The sequence below is a fragment of the Copadichromis virginalis genome, linkage group LG3 (genome assembly GCF_057382275.1).
Source record: "Copadichromis virginalis isolate Kocher_CV1m ecotype Utaka linkage group LG3, C_Virginalis_male_GT1.1, whole genome shotgun sequence".
NCBI lineage: Eukaryota > Metazoa > Chordata > Actinopteri > Cichliformes > Cichlidae > Copadichromis > Copadichromis virginalis.
The window spans coordinates 39,038,177-39,057,080 of record NC_140620.1 but is presented as its reverse complement, the minus strand read 5'-3'; the positions used below and the strand labels follow the sequence as shown (position 1 = coordinate 39,057,080).

General features: G+C 40.9%; 1 protein-coding gene across 1 annotated transcript in view; it reads left to right on the top strand.

Moving 5' to 3' along the window:
• The first annotated feature begins 7,691 nt into the window (after positions 1 to 7,691).
• The window catches only part of f13a1b (coagulation factor XIII, A1 polypeptide b), a 14,144-nt gene continuing 2,931 nt past the window's right edge, over positions 7,692 to 18,904 (top strand). The window contains exons 1-12 of the mRNA XM_085451010.1: positions 7,692 to 7,863; positions 12,223 to 12,447; positions 13,468 to 13,656; positions 15,272 to 15,520; positions 15,632 to 15,750; positions 15,829 to 15,936; positions 16,023 to 16,197; positions 16,760 to 16,898; positions 17,200 to 17,303; positions 17,477 to 17,565; positions 17,730 to 17,883; positions 18,517 to 18,792. Of these exons, the coding sequence (XP_085307136.1) occupies positions 12,261 to 12,447; positions 13,468 to 13,656; positions 15,272 to 15,520; positions 15,632 to 15,750; positions 15,829 to 15,936; positions 16,023 to 16,197; positions 16,760 to 16,898; positions 17,200 to 17,303; positions 17,477 to 17,565; positions 17,730 to 17,883; positions 18,517 to 18,792 (1,789 nt within the window). The 5' untranslated portion in view covers positions 7,692 to 7,863; positions 12,223 to 12,260. The remainder of the gene's footprint in view (positions 7,864 to 12,222; positions 12,448 to 13,467; positions 13,657 to 15,271; positions 15,521 to 15,631; positions 15,751 to 15,828; positions 15,937 to 16,022; positions 16,198 to 16,759; positions 16,899 to 17,199; positions 17,304 to 17,476; positions 17,566 to 17,729; positions 17,884 to 18,516; positions 18,793 to 18,904) is intronic.

Below are 18,904 nucleotides of genomic sequence, written 5' to 3'. Positions count from 1 at the left end.
TAGCTGTTTTCTGGTTTCATTATGCTTCTGTGTGGTTTTGGTTTCATTTATTACTTTAAATGTATTTGTATTTAGTATTTGTACCCTTTAGGCCCTGCGACAGACTGGCGACCTGTCCAGGGTGTACCCCGCCTCTCGCCCTATGACAGGTGGGATAGGCTCCGGCGCCCCCCGCGACCCTGAAAAGGATAAGCGGAAGCGAATGGATGGATGGATTTGTACCCTTTAGTCCTTGTATTTTAGTTCCGCTGGCTTTTTGTGTTTATGGAGTTTATTTAGTTGTTAAAGCATTTCCCTTTGTCTTTCTGTGCTCTCTGGTAGTGGTTCATTTGTATTTAGCATTCAGTATTCTTCCCTCCTCCACATCCTCTCCCCTCTGTTTGATTTCACTGTGATTCTATGTTCTTAGTTTTATGTCTGTTTTTTGTTGGTGGCTCGGGGTTTTGATTTTTATCTTTTGTTATACTTGATTTCTAGTTGCTGTTCATAAGTTTTTTTTATTTATGTATCTCTGGGGCTCCTTTTGTACACTGTAGTCTGTCTCAGTATTAAGTGGTCATCTCTTGGGTATTTTCCTGTTTTTACTTTGTTAGCAAGTAGTCTCTGGTTTCTTTTTTACAATTTTCTAGGGATGAGTTTGGTTTTTTTTAATTTTCTGGTGCTTGGTTCTTGTATTTATAGTAACAGTAATCCCCCTGCTCTCCCATATTTCTTCCTCTATTGATTCACTTATCTTTCTACATTATGTTGTTTTAGTTGTTTCCATGTTTTAGTTTTACTTCCTCTTCTGGCAAGATTTGGCACAGCTGTGCATCTTTACCCTCTGGTATTCCTGTTCTCAGTGTTGCTTTGTCCATTTATCCCTGGTTATTTATTTTCTGTGGTTTTATGGATCTGAACATCTTGACCTTAAGTTGTGTCCAAACTAGAAGTGACATGGTGACCGGGTTGCACAGAAACTGAATGACATTCACAGCATCGAGCAACTATGGGAAAATGAACCGCTAATGTTGAAGAACTGAGATAAATTACAATCAAAATCCATGTGAGCGACTGAAGTAAAAATGGTAAATGGTAAATGGCCTGCATTTGTATAGCACTTTTCTAGTCCCTAAGGACCCCAAAGCGCTTCACACTACATTCAGTCATTCACCCATTCACACACACATTCACACACTGGCGATGGCAAGCTACATTGTAGCCACAGCTGCCCTGGGACGCACTGACAGTAATTCACTTCACTACCAATTACAGTGAAGAATGGCTCTGATATATGACCTTGTTGTAAATACCAATTTGCTGACAAATTGACATCTGGTCACACATTCCAGACTCTCCAGTCGCTCACCTGGAAGTTGAGAAGTTTATCTTGGCTCTCACCCACTTCCCATTACCAACACTTATTTCTTCCTTACTTGCAGAATCTTATTCACGTTCTGTGGTTTCTGGTTTCCATGTTGCTTCCAGTGAAGCTTAAGAGCCTCCTCTAGGCAACTGAACTCGTAATGTCTACAAGTGACTGTCCATCAGCTTCAAAGTGATGTTTGACCAACAAATCAAAGCTACAGCCATACTAGGAGGGATTCATAATGATATGAACACCAGAAACTACAAAGAAAAATGGTGGCATGGTGACCGCGCAGGTCAAATACAGTGGCTTGCAAAAGTATTCGGCCCCCTTGAATTCCACGTGAAAGACCAATACAAAGTGGTGTACATGTGAGAAGTGGAATGAAAATCATACATGATTCCAAACATTTTTTACAAATAAATAACTGCAAAGTGGGGTGTGCGTAATTATTCAGCCCCCTGAGTCAATACTTTGTAGAACCACCTTTTGCTGCAATTACAGCTGCCAGTCTTTTAGGGTTTTGCAAGCCACTGTATTCCTATAACTTCCAGATGAGTGAGTGAAGCGATTGCCAATGAGTGTAGGATAAAGACCTGGTAGTAAAAGACATTGAAGGATTACCTAAGCAACCGTGTCCTGAAATATCCAGTAGCATCCAACCACCTTCAAGTGATGGACAACGATTTTGTGGGTCTTTCGGGCTAACTGACAACAAACTTAGGCGATATGATAGAAAAGCTAGAACAGCTATTAAATGGGCCTCACAGAGAGATTATGTTCCCAGTTACACAAAAAGCAGGAGAAAAGAACTGAGATTCTGAGATGAAATATTGAAATAATGGACTGAACAGAATTTTTCCCATTTCTTCAGTTTGTTCATAGGCAGACATATTATACATGCTGTATATATTTTATTTTTACTTAAATATAGTATGAGAGAGAAGCTAGATTAGCACAGAGGAAAATAACAATTTAGCTTTACCCCAGGTCAATCTGAAATACGGGATGCATTTATTTCCTAACAGTTGTTGTATTGTGTCCCTGCACCTTGGCTGTGTGGCCTCTCTGGGTATACACACATGGTACACCATGTTCTCCTGTCCTGTCCAGTGAGCACCATGAAAACACACACAAATATTAGATCATGTTCTTTATGATTCAACCTTTCCTCCAGCACTGCTCAGGGTTAATAAAAACAAACCCTGTTTATGGAAAGGACTGAATCAGCCATATTGATTTGGCACCATTAACCCAAGCGGAGCTGTTTTGAGGTCTGTTAAGTGTTCTGCGAGTATTACCATGATGGATGCCTTTTGACACGCGCGCTGCTTTTTGTAAATGTCAAATGAATTACTTTTATTGGACTTCCTGCAGCAGCGGCAGCAATCCCATCCAAATGTGAGGCTGTCCAGCATCTAAAAGAGTCCATATCATGAATAAAAAATCAGCCCGAAAAATTCCACCATCTGTGCTGGAGCTCTCTTTAATGTATCATGTAAATTTCCATCGGCATTTGCTGATTAGTTTGCCCCTGAAATTAACTGGTCAATGGAGAAGATAAGTGCTAGTGGTGGAAATGGGAAACACAGAAATGTACAGTGCCATGTTCCCTCTGTAATTTTAGTTGAACCGTGAGGCTTGTGGGGTTTCATTTTTAAAGTAAAAGAACTGCGGCCAATAAAGTTTCTTTTTATGGCTGATTTAAGAGTGCACGTCTTTCCAGCTCTGAAAATTAAACCATATTTTATGGTTTGAGTACCACTGATGGAAAGTCTTTCTCACGTATTAATGAAAGAGATATTTTGTTCATGTACTAACCATCCACTCCTCGGAAGTTTTGACTTCTATTGTTTTTGGACTCATTTGTTGCTCTTTATTAACCTTTGACACAATATCAGTGCCAGTATGGAAAACTGTTTACATCTAGTGACTCCACAGCAACATGTTAATGCTAGAGCAGGCTAACTGTGACTGCGAGCAGCCACAGATGTAGCAGTGTTTGCAAAGGTGGTAATACCATATTAGCAAAAATAGCAGTGGTAACATTAGCAGAATACAAACTGGAACATAGTGATGTGTCGGTTGCGAACGAAACGGCTCTTAGAGCCGGATCTTTGACATGAACGACGCGAGCCGGCTCCTTATCGCGAGCCGTGGGTTTTTTTTTCCTTCTCTCACCCTCTCTCTTGCACTTTTTTTCTGCTTTACTCCACACGCGAGCCTTGTGCTTTGCACTGGGAAGAGGGGGGAGCGGCTGATAGGTTTGTAGCATAAACCTATTCACTGGAACGTTAAGGACAATTTAATTACACAGCAAAGCAAGACACGAGTAGGCAAAGTTCTTTATCTTTCTCGTGCACAGGAGAGAACTGGAAAAACGCCGTCCCTTCGCTTGACCCCAGTCGCTCTCATCCGCTCCCCTGTAACACTGCTCTTTTATTGAGGTTACATGAATATGCATAGGTTCATTGACATACGACGTCTACATACACACAAAGAGTACCTTACCTGTGCGTTGTGTAAGTGTGTGTGTGTGTGTGTGTGTGTGTGTGTGTGTGGGGTCAGTGTGTGACCACATAAAGACTTCCCTAAACCTGCTGGTCTGGAAGTCCAGCAGTTCATCTAAACAAAAGGCACTTAGACTAAAACAGATATAGATACGTTTATCCTACCACAAAACAATAAGAGAAGGTACGACCTCTCCCATGCTCCTAGGATGTGGGTGTGAATGCCAGAACACTCTGGAATGCACACAAAGTTGCAGACTACTAAAGTAGTCTAACTACCCCTAACCCCTAACCCTACACATCCAATCACTAAACAATCGATTATACACCTCTAAGCATATATGGTTAAATATTTCTTAATACAAATGACAATAATAAAATCTAAACCCATCAGAGGCGGTAGTTACACTCGCAGTAGCACAGGAAGAGAGCGGGAGGGAAAGAGAGAAAGAGAGCCAGGGATAACAACGTCACTGTCACAGTACGGCTGTGTGCAGGCAAGAGTAGGACCCAAACGCAAACTCACAGAGTCAAAAGGTAAACTCAAAAAACACAGCTTTATTGCTGGCGTGAAGTGGGACACGAAAAACAATACAAAGTAAACTAACCTGGGAAAACTAAAGCACAAGGCGCCACAGGGAAAAATCACACAGCTATGAGGGAGGACGCAACACTGACAAAGAGAAACTTGGGGCTTAAATACACTGAGGGATAACGAGGGGGAATGAGCCACAGGAGGAGAGCACAGCTGAGAGTAATTAAGCAGGACGAGGCAAGGGAAGCAAAACTAGAAACATTAACATAGAACAGACTGTGAAAGTAAAACAGGAAACACACTGACGGAACTCAAGACATGTGAACTTAACAGGCTGGGGGAGACAGAACATAGGGATCTGAAACATGGAACAGAAAGGCACAGAAGATCAACATGAACATAACAACGCCACAGGGGAAGAGTAAAACTGAACACGATGAACACAGAAACACCAGACCTCTTCACAATAAAACAGGAAACATAATGAGACGTAGACAAACTTCACAATGAAAGACGCAGACATGAAACACATGAAGAGCAGGGGAGATTTACCATAGTTGGAAACACGAGGGGGAAATAATAACTAGAACACTTAAGCATGATAACAAATGAACTTAGGAACCTGAAGGGCTTACATAAACTAAAACATCAAAATGAACTAAAACTCAAAACACTGGGTCATAAGACCCAGGATTGTGACAGTCACATTGGAAAGGTATAGTAATCATCCACAACTATTTTCAGTTGCGGATGATAAAGGATTCAGAAAGTTTATTCATGCAGGCCCGTATGACAGAGAATGTGCATCTTCTTTTTGTTTTCATATTTTAATTTATATTTAATTGTGTTGTGGTTTGCAGGTTTAGTTAAAAGTTGAACTGTGACCAGTTGGTTTTTGTATTATATGATTTATTTATTACATTTTATGTGGAGTGAATAAATAAAAGTATATTTACGGTGGCCCCAACAGACAAAACACGTAAAAACTTAGAAGCACATAACAACTCCGAAGCACCTACAAACTCAAAAACACGTAAAAACTCCAAAACACAACAGAAGTACTCCAGGATGCTGGGCGCAGTGCTGAGCTTTTGTTACCCAGAGGCTACACAAGCCAGCAAGTACCAACGACCGGATTTGGTGTGTGGTAGTAACAGGTAAATGAAAGTTTTTTTTAAATTATTTGAATATATATGAGTGCTTGTGTATAAATACACAAGCACTCATATAGTGCTAGAGCACTTTCCTGTGTGCAGTGTGTCTTGTTTTGCTTCCCCTTGTCTCGTTAGGTCTGATTTGTCCCAGCTGAGGGCCCACCTGTTCCCAATCCTCTCTTTATCTTTCTGTGTATTTAAGTCCTCTGTCCTCCTTTGTTTAATGTCAGGGCGTCTGTTGTCTTTTGCGCCATGTCTATGTCATATCAGGTATCTTTGTATCCACGCCAAGTTTCATGTTTAGAGTTTTTCATGTTTTATTTTTAGTTTCCCCAGTTTAGGTCATTGTTTGTTCTCGTCTTTGTTTGACATATGCATTACTTTGTATTTTTCCATCAGCCATATTAAACGGCTCTTTTTTCTTGTTGACTCAATTACGTTCTACGTTCTGTCTGCACTCGGGTCTACTGTTCATACTTCACACAGTCAGCTACTCAGCCAGACAGTAACAAAAAAAATGTATGCAACTTGAGATTCAACAAGTGTGAGGCTGAAGCAGTGTAGAAATGTCCCAACAAGTAAAGCAAGTACTTCCTTAGTTGCCTTAGTGTTAAAATAGGAATTTTCACCCAGTGATTCCAGTGGATCATTGGGCTTTCAAGAGTTAAAATGTTCCCATGAGCCAGTTTTAGAAATGATAGAATAAATAGCTTTGCCATACCGTCTAACCTTAGCCTTTTTTAAAAACCCCAGACCACGCGCTTACAAACATAACCAGGTATGTTTTTCTTCCCCCAAGCTGACCAGGCTTTAACCCCAGTTTTTCACATCAGGATTTTTCTTTCACATCTGATATGGTTTCTACATAAACTTTGAATTCCTGCCAGCAGAGAAAATGTTAGGCTTTTTTCTTGGAGTCATTTGACAAACCAAGAAGCTTGATTTGTGAAGCTATTTATTATATACATACAAATATACTTTAAACACAGCACAAACAGACTGAGATGGCAAATACTTTTTAGTGGCGTAGCAGAGTTATCATAACCTTGAAATAATAAAAAACCAAAGCCAACACTTTCAATAAAACTAGCACATGAGCAAATAGCAACAACAAACAGAGTCACCGCTATTAAAAGTGAATGAACATGCAGCACAAAGACCACATCTTATACTGAGTAAAAGGGTTATATTTAAAAAAGAAAGCTAAAACAAATCACATTTAATTTATAAACACACTGAAATAGACATCCTCCATCAAAATGCTTTTGAACCAACAATGAACCGACATAAGTGGGAGGAAACTATAAATAATTTACAATGCTAAATTAATACATAACAAACATAACACAAGGTCGACAGCTACTTTTTGTGAGTTAAATTTACTATTAATTTCAGAAGCACTTATGTTTAAGTCTAGAGTGAACCTTCTAGGTGTACAGTACTGTGCAAAAGTCTTGAGCCATTCTCATTTCTTTATATTTAGCTTTGAAAGTGGGAAAAAGGTGCAATGATTTAGGGATAGCACACAAAGTGTCTCATTCTGTGTGTTTTTCCATCCAGGTATGTTCTTACTGCTTTGACAGTATGTTTGGGATCATTGCCATGATGAAAAAGGAAGCTTGTCAATCAGACAAAAATGTATAAATTTTCCTCATTTTTTAAAGATCACACTGCCTAACAGAAACTGTAATAATACCTTTTTGATACTATTGTTATATGTTTTAAACTGCATGATGTGTGATGTAAAATGAGCTAGAAAAAGGTGGTTTTATTTGAAGCATTTCTGAAAACAAAATAAAATAAAAACATTCTGAATTGCTACTCTGCAACGTACTGCATCTACTTTTATGACTGTAAACAGCAACATTTAAGAAGTGTTGTGTTTAATAACAGTTTCCGCAGTGTTCAAGGTAGAAAGAGTTAAGTGCAGGTTTATTCATGTGAGTCCTCAAATATCTCAAACCAGAAACTTAGTCAGTGACTTTATGTGCCTGAGCCGCATCCATCTGTGGGTTGTATGAAGATGGTACATTCCACATCCTGTTTCTAAGCTGGACAGCACAGTTACACGTCTTTCTCTGCAGATGTCTCACACACACACACACACACACACACACACACACACACACACACACACACACACACACACGCTCTTTTCCTTCCTTCAGTGGGGTATATAAGGAGAAGCAGAAGACTCCTGCATGGGGCAGCAGCAGACCGACTCCAACAAACAACAGCTTTCCTCTACAACTTCAGCTGAGGTGTGTCTGTGTCCGCTCCACATTTTGAGCTCTTTCCATATACGAAGATTGACTGGTAAGTAACAGCTTTGGTGAAACTATTTTACTACACTAAAATTCCTTTGCAATTTGGCAAATGTTTGTTTATAACTTCCAGATGTGAAGAAATGTATTTCCATCTGAGAGTCATTTAAGAACTGTTGTTGTGCAATCACAACAACTCTGAGTGTGTCTAACGAAGCTTCTAGCACATCACTATATGCCCTATCATCACTCTTACTGATACACTTTGTTGCATTTTAATTTAGTTATGTTTAGTGGGTCACATTTTCACATTTTCCACCAAATTAACTAAATGTAATAACCAAGTGGTTATAACCTGAACATTATCAGTGGGCAGTAACTGTGAGAAAATGACCAGAGTTATTAATATATGTGCAAATGAAAAAACTATAACCAGAGGTTAATCACTAACTATGCACATGCTGCGTCTACAAACCCTTTTATGCATCCCAGACTTAGTCTGCTTAAATAAAGGCTTTAACGAGAGTCTTTGGCTCTTTTCAGGGTTTTATTGTTTTACCTGCAGGGTTTTTTTTTTCTGTGTCAGCAGTTGCCCCAAAAACACTGAAAAAAACAAACACATTAAGCACTCCAGTGTTATTCGAAAACAGAGAAGTAGTGTTGTAAAGTAACAAAACAGGTTTAATTATGATTACAGCTATTCAGTTTATGACAGTTTTGCAGATTCACTTCAGCATTCACAGTGTCATACTTTATCCAATCCACTAACTTTTTGAGTTAGGTTAATTGTGTCCTTTTTGCTTTAATATATTCATTTGGTGGGTATTATTACTCTCCCAAGTTAATATTTTACTAAATATGACCGTATAATAGCTCAGCTGCAAAAAGAGAAAAGGTAATGACCACTGTGGTGACTAATCAAACTGCTGGATTCAAACTTGGCCCTAGGTGTGAATAAACCAAAAGGATGCAAACAGACACAGTTGGTCTACTCAGTGACTCATTAAATCCACAAAACAAGAAACAGGACAAAAATGACATCAACCCTTCAGCCCAGATGGGGGTTACCAAAACCCTGCTTGCAACAGGCAGAGTGGGCTGCCACTGCCGTGCAGGAAGGCGTGCAGCTAGTGCCATAAAGATTACATAAGTATAGGAAAGGCTGATTTAAGCATTATATACACAAGTGCTGCTTTCATAAGATGCTTGCAGGGTGCACACTATGTGGAGTCTGTGGTAAAAACACCTGGCTCAGAGTAAAACCCACTGTTGTATAATGTGGGGGTGTGTGCTGGATGACTCATCATACAGCACAGTGAGCGCTCTGTTTTCACCTGAACCACCAGTGGCACAGATTGCCTCATTGGGATGCCTTGGAAAGACAGAGTGATGCAAAGTATCATTAAGCCCAATATAGCCTACACAATTTGAAATATCCCATGCATTATGGCACAAAACGTAATGTGGGAGGACCTCTTGGAGTGGGCATGCTGGTTGAACCTTTCATCCCCAGTAAGAGGAAATACATGTCAAACAGCTCTGCTAAGTTATACCTCTGTTTGTTTTTTTGCCTTTACTCAAGTCTCAAGTCTAAAAGCAAGGCTCTTAGCAACAGTAGTTGCATGATTAAGCCAAAAACAACCCGAAGCCTCGAGGGCGTGAGGGGTGTGACTTTGACATTAAATGGATTCAAAAGGTCAAACATGCAAGTTATCTCTTTATGCATCATAAAGCATAAAGCACAACCTGATATTCCAATTCATCCTCATCACAGTTCTTACTCTGATGACTTAACCTCTCCAAGCAAAGAGTAATTTACTGGGAACTTCCAGGTGAGCCGGTGGATATCCAATCAAATAATTCCTATCCTGGCCACCATCTATTGTTTATGAATGCAGGTCATTTTAAAAAGCTAACAAAAGGCACATTATCATCAGACAACAACCACTGCATTTGAGATTGGAGTTCAGCAAATGCAATCCTCATTTTACTCACTGTTTACCAGCATGCAAAAAAGCCTGCTCTGATGTGATTGGCTAATAAAACACAGACCACAAGTGGCTGCTGAGAGAAACCACACATTTCCAGTAATGAAAAGCTTCTCCTTTGTCCTTAGATTATGTATGTGAATGCAAAGAGTAGCAAGCTTACCACCATAATCAGAGAGCTTACATTGTCAAAAACAATGGGCGTCCCAGGGGGGCTCAACCCACCAGCTCTTTGGTTGAAACAGAAACAGGCTGAACTACGGGGCTGCAGAGTGTGCTGTGTCTTCCTGTCTAATGGGCCTCTATTTGCTCTTAAGTTATAGAAGCTGTATCTTTACATCTTTTCTCTCATTATTGATTAAACAGCCAGGCTCTGTTAATCCACAGCTTTATTTCCTGAGTTTTTGTATGAAGGTTTTGATATCTGAACTAAGAGTGACTACACTGCTAAAGCAGGAAACTCTCATGAGTGGGCTCAAACCACAAAGGTAGCAGCCGAATGTGCTGACCTATTACCAAAGAAACAACCGCAGTTTGAAAACACTGAGGTCACAGTGTGGCTCACTATTAGCACCACGAAGACACCTCTATACGTGGATTAACCATGAATTAAAAGCAAAAAGTTATCGATTTTCACCAGTGGCATTGTGCTTTATGTCACAACCTTTATGTAATCTGACCCGATGTTAGCAAAAAACAACTTTGAACAAATACAGACTGTTCCCTTTTCTATAAACTCAAACAGACTCAACCTTTTGACCACCAGTGACAGATATGACTGGCTCAGTAAGTTAGAATATGTAAGATATGGATATAAAATGCCCCAAACCACCTAAAGATTCAGATTTAAAAGTAAAAAAATATATAAATATCACAGTAATAAAAGCATGCAGTTACATTTCAAACATTTGGGGAAAAAACTACTGCCACTGTATAACATACAATCACTGGTACTACTAGTAGTAATAACACATACCCCCATTTTTAAATCTCCTCGTAATGATTTCAGGAGCTTTGCTTTTGTTTTCTGCCACAGCTCAGCTTCATGTACCTTTATCACCTACAATGTGTTGTCTGTCTTTCAAAACACTTTGCAAACTGACATGTGAATAAAGTCTATTGATATTATTGCCAAACTAAGTAATCTTACTTCAGTAAACACACTGAAGTAAGATTCTTTGTGGTTTCCATTCATGACTGGAATAAGTCCTTTTCTTTTAGACATGATAAATGCTCTGTGCTGAAGCTTATGTCATTTTTTCCACGTTCTGTAACCACAAAAACAAACATTATTTGTGGAGTGAAAATAAATCATAAAACACTAAAATTGTCTTTCATGACCAGGAGCTTGCAGGAATGGGAGTGACTATAAACCAAGTCTCTATCCAAGCCACAAACACACATGCAAGCCATGTGTGACATAAAAGATATAACCCGAAAAGTATTTATCGAGGCATGTGGAAGGTTTGGTTACTGTCATGGTCCTGGGCCATGTTGGCCCAGTGTTCTTAGTTTCCTTGTATGTTTGTATTTTATTCCATGCTTCCCCTGCCCTTTATGTCTAAGTTCTCCCCGTGCTCTCTCTTCCCCCTGTGTGCCCTCTATGTATTTATGAGCCCTCGTCCCCTTTCGTGTTTATTCCATGTCTCCCCTGCCTGTTACGTTGGTGTTCTACTCGTGCTCTCTCTCCTCCTGTACTTCCTGTTTCACCTCTCCCGTCAGTGTTCAGTTCACCCCGCCCTGTCTCGTTATGATTATCAGTGTCACCTGTGTTCCCCGTGTGTTCCCACTTCCCTCGTTAACCCTCTGTGTATTTCTGTCTGCGTCTCCCTCTGTTCAGTGTGACGTCGTCCCTCATGCCGTGTGTGGATCTCCCTGTGTCTCTCTAGTTTGTGGTTTCCCAGTTTAGTTTAGTTTGTATATTTGTTCTGCCAGCGAATAAAGCTGAGTTTTGAGTTCATTCCCTCGTGCCTGTGAGTCCTGCGTTTTGGGTCCTACTCCTGCCTGCCGCACGGCGATTCGTGACAGTTACACCCCAACTTCATCTTAGCGTGTGATCTTTTTGGACTTTAATCTATCTATATATGTATGAAAATCTTTCCCCAATTTTCCAGAGGTGGAAGGCAGATCAATTTGAAAACAGGCCTTTAGGAGCTTGACAGATGAATTGGAAAGAAAATAATTTTACCAACAGTAAATAAAACAAGATGGTTGTAGTTGTTGATGGTAATGGTGTCGGTCTTTAATTCTGTTATGGAGGTGAGCACATTCTTCTTCACTTTCTTTATGTTCTTACAGATTCTGCTTCAGTCTGTGGCATGTGCCCAGATTTGGACTTGTTTAAAGTTGCATGACACTGACTCTACTATTTCACCCAGCATTGCTAATAATTTAGTATTCACACATCCTCTCTTCCCTCCTAGTTCCTGTCTGAAATCACCCACCCTGAGCAATCACTATCATGTCTGATGAAGCTACCATCGCGGCTCCTTCTCCTGCTCCTCCCGCTCCCACTGGACCTCCTCCCAAAGTGACAAACCGTGGCCGCGCCGCAGCTCCTGCTGCCAGCGCCAACTCTGAGACAAGCGACATCCCCGAGTATGAGTACTTTATTCAACCAGGCCCCAGGGGATACCCTCCTCTGACAGGTGAAGGAGGAATTTCATGTTTATGTATGTGATACGTTTCTTGAAAATATGCATGCATTGAAGTGAGAAAAAAGTTCAGTAAACCCAAAGGGGAAGACGCTTGTCAGATCATGTAAAGAACTGGACGAGTCTGTTCTTCTCGACAGTAAGCTGTTATTTATAGAAAATTTAAAAAAAAAAGTTATTTGATGACACAGTGGGTCTTCTGTGGAGAAGATAAAGCCCCTTTCCTGTCAGTTTCCAGTACATTTTACGCATGACTGACACATGAATGACGTCCAAAGGGGATAAATTCTGCTCACTTCCTGCTGCATGTCACTGCACTGCAGTCTGAATTACCGTCAAAGAGCTGCACACACAGAGATATCCAGATGTAACAGGAATTTATGAAAGCAATGACTGGAATTACATCAGTAAACAACCGCAAATGAACAGTCGATTGAATTTCCCTATTGGCGCAACACTTATGTTTTTAATAAGGAGAGAACAGTTCAGACTGTGTTCCCAAAAGATAGCTTTTCATCACATAAACTGTTGACTACGACCATCCAAAGGCTTTCTGTGGGAGGCAAAGCACAAAATAAGAGTGACCTTTTCAATGCCGAGAGCAGGACTGGGGAACCACTGAAGTGTAATATTAAGCCAGAGAAATAACCAAGTTAAAGTTTTCAGATAAGGTCATTTGAGGACTTTCAGCTCAGCCGTCCCCACTGCAAGTGAATAAGCTTGATAAAGTTTTGAACTTTTGAAGAACATACTGGGTTCTGAATATCATGTAGGTCAGAAATAATAAAAAAAAAACTAAGTTTTTCTAGAAAATACAGTTTTTTTCTGGAAGCATGATCAGCAGCATCTGATATCCACTTTCTCTACAGATGCTTCTCTTCATTTTCTGTCACTCATCTGATTTCCTCCAAAGTGGGGCGATCACTGTCCTCTTGTGGTAGGAGACAAAAAAAAGAAACATTGAGAATTTATGCATCCTGTGTCTTCTCTCTTTGTTTCTCCCTGTCTGTTCAGAATATCTGGACATCAGTGAGGTGGACATGATGAAAAGGCCCGATGAGAGCAACAAGATAGCTCATCACACCGCGCTGTACCACTCTGACTATCTAATCGTGCGCAGAGGACAAGAGTTCCAGGTCAAGATCACCTTCAGTCGTCCCTACAAACCTGCTGAAGATAAGTTCGCTTTGGAGTTTGTCATCGGTGAGTTAAATCCACTAAGTACTACTCTTATCTGTGGTCCCCATGGAGCAGGTGGTAACGTAGTTTTAAAGTAAACAACTAAGGGCTTAAAGGTACTTTTTGTAATTACCCTTTACAGTATTTAACTAAAAACACTACCAGGGGACAAAATTTTACCAGATAGATGTGTTGCAATGCAAGAAACTTGATTCAGATGCAGATCAGATTCACTTTTTAGGATTTCCTTACCTGGATTATTTGGCATGCATCAAGCCGGGGTGTCGACATTTTCACATCTGTGCTTCTCTTCAAGTTTAAATTTTTCTTTTCAACCAGCCTGATCTGTTTCTCTCCTAGTGAGGCCTTAAATTTCTTCCAGGCCACTGTGACAAATAAAAATTCAAGGTGTTCTTTAAATGAAGATTTCACTGATTCGCTGCACCATCTAGTGGTACAAAGTGGTATTACATGCAAAAGTCAACACGTCTCTGTCGCCGAACTGCAGAGCCCCCCCTTCGGATGATCTGATATCCTCGTGTTGGTGTTGTTCCCAGACCATCATGAAAATGTTGTTCCAGGTTCAACATTGCAAGTGACCAATCACATTGTTGTGACGTTATTCCTTTGCGCGCCAAGCCATTCGTGCATTTATGAAATTCCAATGTTGCAAGGACAATATTAATTCTGCTTACTGTTTATTAAAGGGTTACGGTTAGGGTTAGGGTCAGGGTCCGTTGATCGGCGGACAGAGGCGGTTTCACGCAGCTTAAGTACAGTTTTTTGTTTTACGCCGGTTTTTCCCGAAGTCGCAAAGGTATGACGTCACAACATTCTGATTGGTCACTTGCAATGTTGATCCTGGAACAACATTTAGTATGATGATCTGGGAACAACACCAACACGAGGATATCAGATCAACCGAGCTCCTTCAGTGACAGACTGCTGCATCCTAGATGCATGAAGGAGCGTTTCCACACGTTCTTTCTCCCTGCAGCTGTCAGACTGTACAATCAAAACTGCTCCCACCAAACACAGATGTTTACATCAGCGCTGTAATTTTATCAACCGATTCACACTACAACCTGGGTTTGCCTCTTATCTGTATTTAATTTTATTTAATTTTAATAACGGTACAATACTCTGTTTTTTGGTAACTATAGTCCTTGATGTAAATATATAAAAAATTGTGTATGTTTCTATTCTGTGTCCTGTTTGTTTGTATATGTGTCTTTCTTGCTGCTGTTACAACCAAATTTCCCCTTGTGGGACAATTAAAGGATTGTTCTATTTCTATTCTTGGTGCTACCTCAGTTTTGCATCCTGTTAATAATGTTAGTTAAGTTTGGAGTATTTCTAAATAGTTTTAGACAAAAGGCTTTATGTGTCTTTGACCCAACACAGCTGATTTAAATGGCTACATTACCTCCTCAACATGTCTTGAAGTTCTCCCGAGGCCTGGTAATGAACTAATCATTTGATTCAGGTGGGTTGACCCAGGGGGGATATCTAAAAAAAAGAGTACAGTTTTTTATTATTATTATTGCTTTAGGAACAATCAGAGCAGACCTGCATAAACATAAATCACCAGAATATATTTACTTAAAGGTGATGATGTAAATGTTTGCTGCTCCCTCAGGCTCCAGCCCTCAGTTCAGCAAGGGCACCTACGTCCCTGTCTTCCCCACAAAGCAGCGTCAGACCACTTGGGAAGGCCGCATCACAAACACCTCTGACAACGTGGTCACCATGGCCATCACCCCAGCAGCAAACTGCATTGTGGGGAAGTACCAGATGTACGTTGCCGTGGTGACACCTTATGGCATCCGCAGGACCAGGAAGGAAAGCACCAGGGACATGTACATCCTCTTCAATCCCTGGGTGGCAGGTGTGCTGTGTTGTTTTCTTTTTTTATGTGTATGTCTTTGAAAGTCTGAACTGTAACATCCCAGTTTGGCTTTCGTCCTACTCAAGCACCCCACATGTTGTCTTCCCTCAGAGGATGCTGTGTTCCTGGATGATGAGACGGAGAGGCAGGAGTGTGTGATGACCGAGATGGGGATCATCTATCACGGCTCCTATGATGACATTGCTGAGAGGGACTGGAACTATGGACAGGTAGGAGAAAACAAGACTGAGGCACTTCAGGGCTTATCAGTTAAGTCTTGTGACTGACCTGAGGGTTTTTATGCCTAGTTCAACTATGGAATCCTGGATTCCTGTTTGTACATCATGGACCGGGCTGAAATGCCCATCACCAACAGAGGAGACCCCATCAAGATCGTCAGAGTAGCCTCTGCCATGGTGAGAGCAATGCTAATATGAGTGCTGCTTTCCCGTACCCTGTGTTTAATCAGTGAATATCTAAAGCCTTGTCTTTTTCCTTGCAGCTGAACTCTCGGGATGATGAAGGCGTTTTGGTGGGGAACTGGAGTGGTGATTACACCTATGGAGTGGCACCCACTTCCTGGACCGGCAGCACGGACATCCTGCTCACCTACAACAGCAGCAAGATGCCTGTCTGCTACGCTCAGTGCTGGGTGTACGCTGCTGTTTTCAACACCTGTGAGAGCTTTACTGGATCTAAGTAGCTCAAAAATGACTCTCCATTTCAAACTATTTATTTATTTATTTATAAGAACTCTGTGGGGAAAAACAAATCTGTTAAGGAAGGTTCAGCATAAGATATATATATATATATATATATATATATACAGCATAATGGCCACTACTCAGTGACTGCTCTGGTTGGAAAAAGAAAAGGGAAAGCCCTTTGGCTCCCTTCATCTTTGACCTCACGAAAAATGTCCATAATGAGTTTATGGTCTCTAGTTCCTTTAGATTCTCAGTCAGGTCCAACCCTGTCTTGGTATGTCTGATTTTATTAAAATACATAAATAAATAAATAAATAAACAAAAATATAGACTAAGATAACTGCCAAAATCCTCAGTTTGGGGGTTTAAACATGATGTCTGCTCATCATTGGTTGATGTCACAGTGGGTGCCTTTTACATACAGTCTCCTTTGACTCTGCACCAGCTCACTCAGTTTAGAACCACATTTCTTAAGCTCTTGACTCCCGCCCTTGTTTTTGATTTGACTGTAAATTCTGCCTCTGCATTTCAGTCTTACGCTGTCTGGGCATCCCATCTCGGGTCGTCACCAACTACTACTCAGCTCACGACAACGATGGAAACTTGAAGACTGACATAATCATGGATGAAAACGGCAAGATTGATCGAAACAGAACCAGGGACTCCATCTGGTACTGAAACTTTCCATTTAACAGATATCCTGAGATTTCTTTACTTGCCTTGGTCTACATGTTTTGCACTCCTGTTGGTAGGTGTCTGTTAACACACTTCAAATGGTAGTACTCAGAATCAGACTTTTTTGTTCTCCAGAGAATTGCAACAAAATTTACTGAGAAATAAATTTACAGTATTCTCGTAGGAGCACCAGATAATCAAGATTAAGTAATTGATTCTGAAAATATACCTAAATTAAATTATTAGATACAAACTAAACTGGATTATATATTTACCACTGTTTCTTTTTTTTGTCAGGAACTATCACTGCTGGAACGAGTGCTACATGTCCAGACCTGACCTCCCTCCTGGCTTTGGGGGCTGGCAGGTTGTGGATGCAACACCACAGGAGACCAGTGATGGTGAGCAAAAATTTAGCAAAAATTTAGTAATAAGGTTAGGGAATTCTATAATCTCCTCCCTTGGTTTTCCCAATGCTGTAGGGTTAGGTCAAAGCAATGTAAAAGGAGAGGCAAATGTTTTCTGTGCTTTGAGTCACACTGATTTTTTGATTTTTCCTTTGTAATCCATAAAGGCATGTACAGATGTGGACCTGCGTCAGTCCAGGCCATCAAGCACGGACAGATTTGCTTCCCATTTGACGCTGCGTTCGTGTTTGCCGAGGTGAATGCCTTTGAATTACTCTCTTTCTAGAATTACTGAGAATGTGTTTGTATTTAATGACGTCGCTCGCTGGTTGTTGTGTTTTATGACCAATAACCAGGCAGTTTGATGACAGAAGGCACACAGTATTTGTTTTTACAGTGCCTATTTCTTTCCTTCTACAGATTAACAGTGATGTGGTGTTTCATTCCCGGAGGAAAGATGGAACCCTGGAGCCAGTCAGAGTGAACCGAACTCACGTAGGCCGCCTGGTTCTGACCAAATCTCCAGGAGATGTGACCCGCCGCGACATTACAGATCAATACAAATTTGCTGAAGGTCAGGGACTACATCGAACACAAATGTCAGTGTTTCAGGAAGCAGCAGATCTGTTTTCTGTGCTGGAGCCTGAGCTCAGAATGCCACAGTAAATGAAGGAGCAGCTTTAAAATGTGCAAAATGAATGCAGTCACCTTGACATCATGAAATAATGAAAAAAAGAAAAGAAAATGGAAACACTTGAGCAGAAACACACTGTTAGGCTTCATTTTTACAGTGATGGATTACCCTGCTCTGCCAGTCTCTAAGTCAGTGTTTAAATCCTTGGAGCTGAAATGCCAGGTGGCAAGTTCAAACGGGAGAACAGCTCATTGTTGGCACTCTTGAATGCTGTCGGGCATCATGAACTCCAATACGGTTGCCAGATTAGGCAGTGTTTTTAGGAAAACACTGTGAATTTGAGTTATTTTCATTTGGAAATCAGCTCCATTTGGCATCGTGCTGTATTGTTTTTATCCACAGTTGGTACTCTGGACTAAAAGACTCCTGGTGCTTCATTTATCACAAACTGGGCAAAGATTAGACGATTCTGAGACAAGACCATTTTAAAAATGCAAAGCAAATAAAAAAGGACGTCAGAATTTATTCTGTTAATATACAAACACACTAATGTTTTTCAAATGCCCAACACAGGCAGCACAGAGGAGCGGACAGTCCTGGAAAAAGCAGAGGAGTACGGCTGCAAACGAGAGAAGTCCAGCCCTCCCGCGGCTGATGTGGACGTGGTCCTGCCCAACCTGGAGATCAGCGTGGGTGACAACTTTGAGCTGAACGTGGAGTTCGAAAACAAGAGCGATGAGCGCCGCACTGTGGACGCCTACATCAGCGGGAGTGTGGTGTATTATACTGGAGTTGCCAGCACCGAATTCCTGTTCCTGACCCCCAGGGTGGTGATTGAACCCAAAATGAGTGAGTCATGTGTACGGCATGGAAATGAAGAGGCATAGTCATGAAACCACAGATGATTACCAAATGTAGACAACTGTTTCAGTGTAATCCTGAGTTATGGACAAATGTCTGC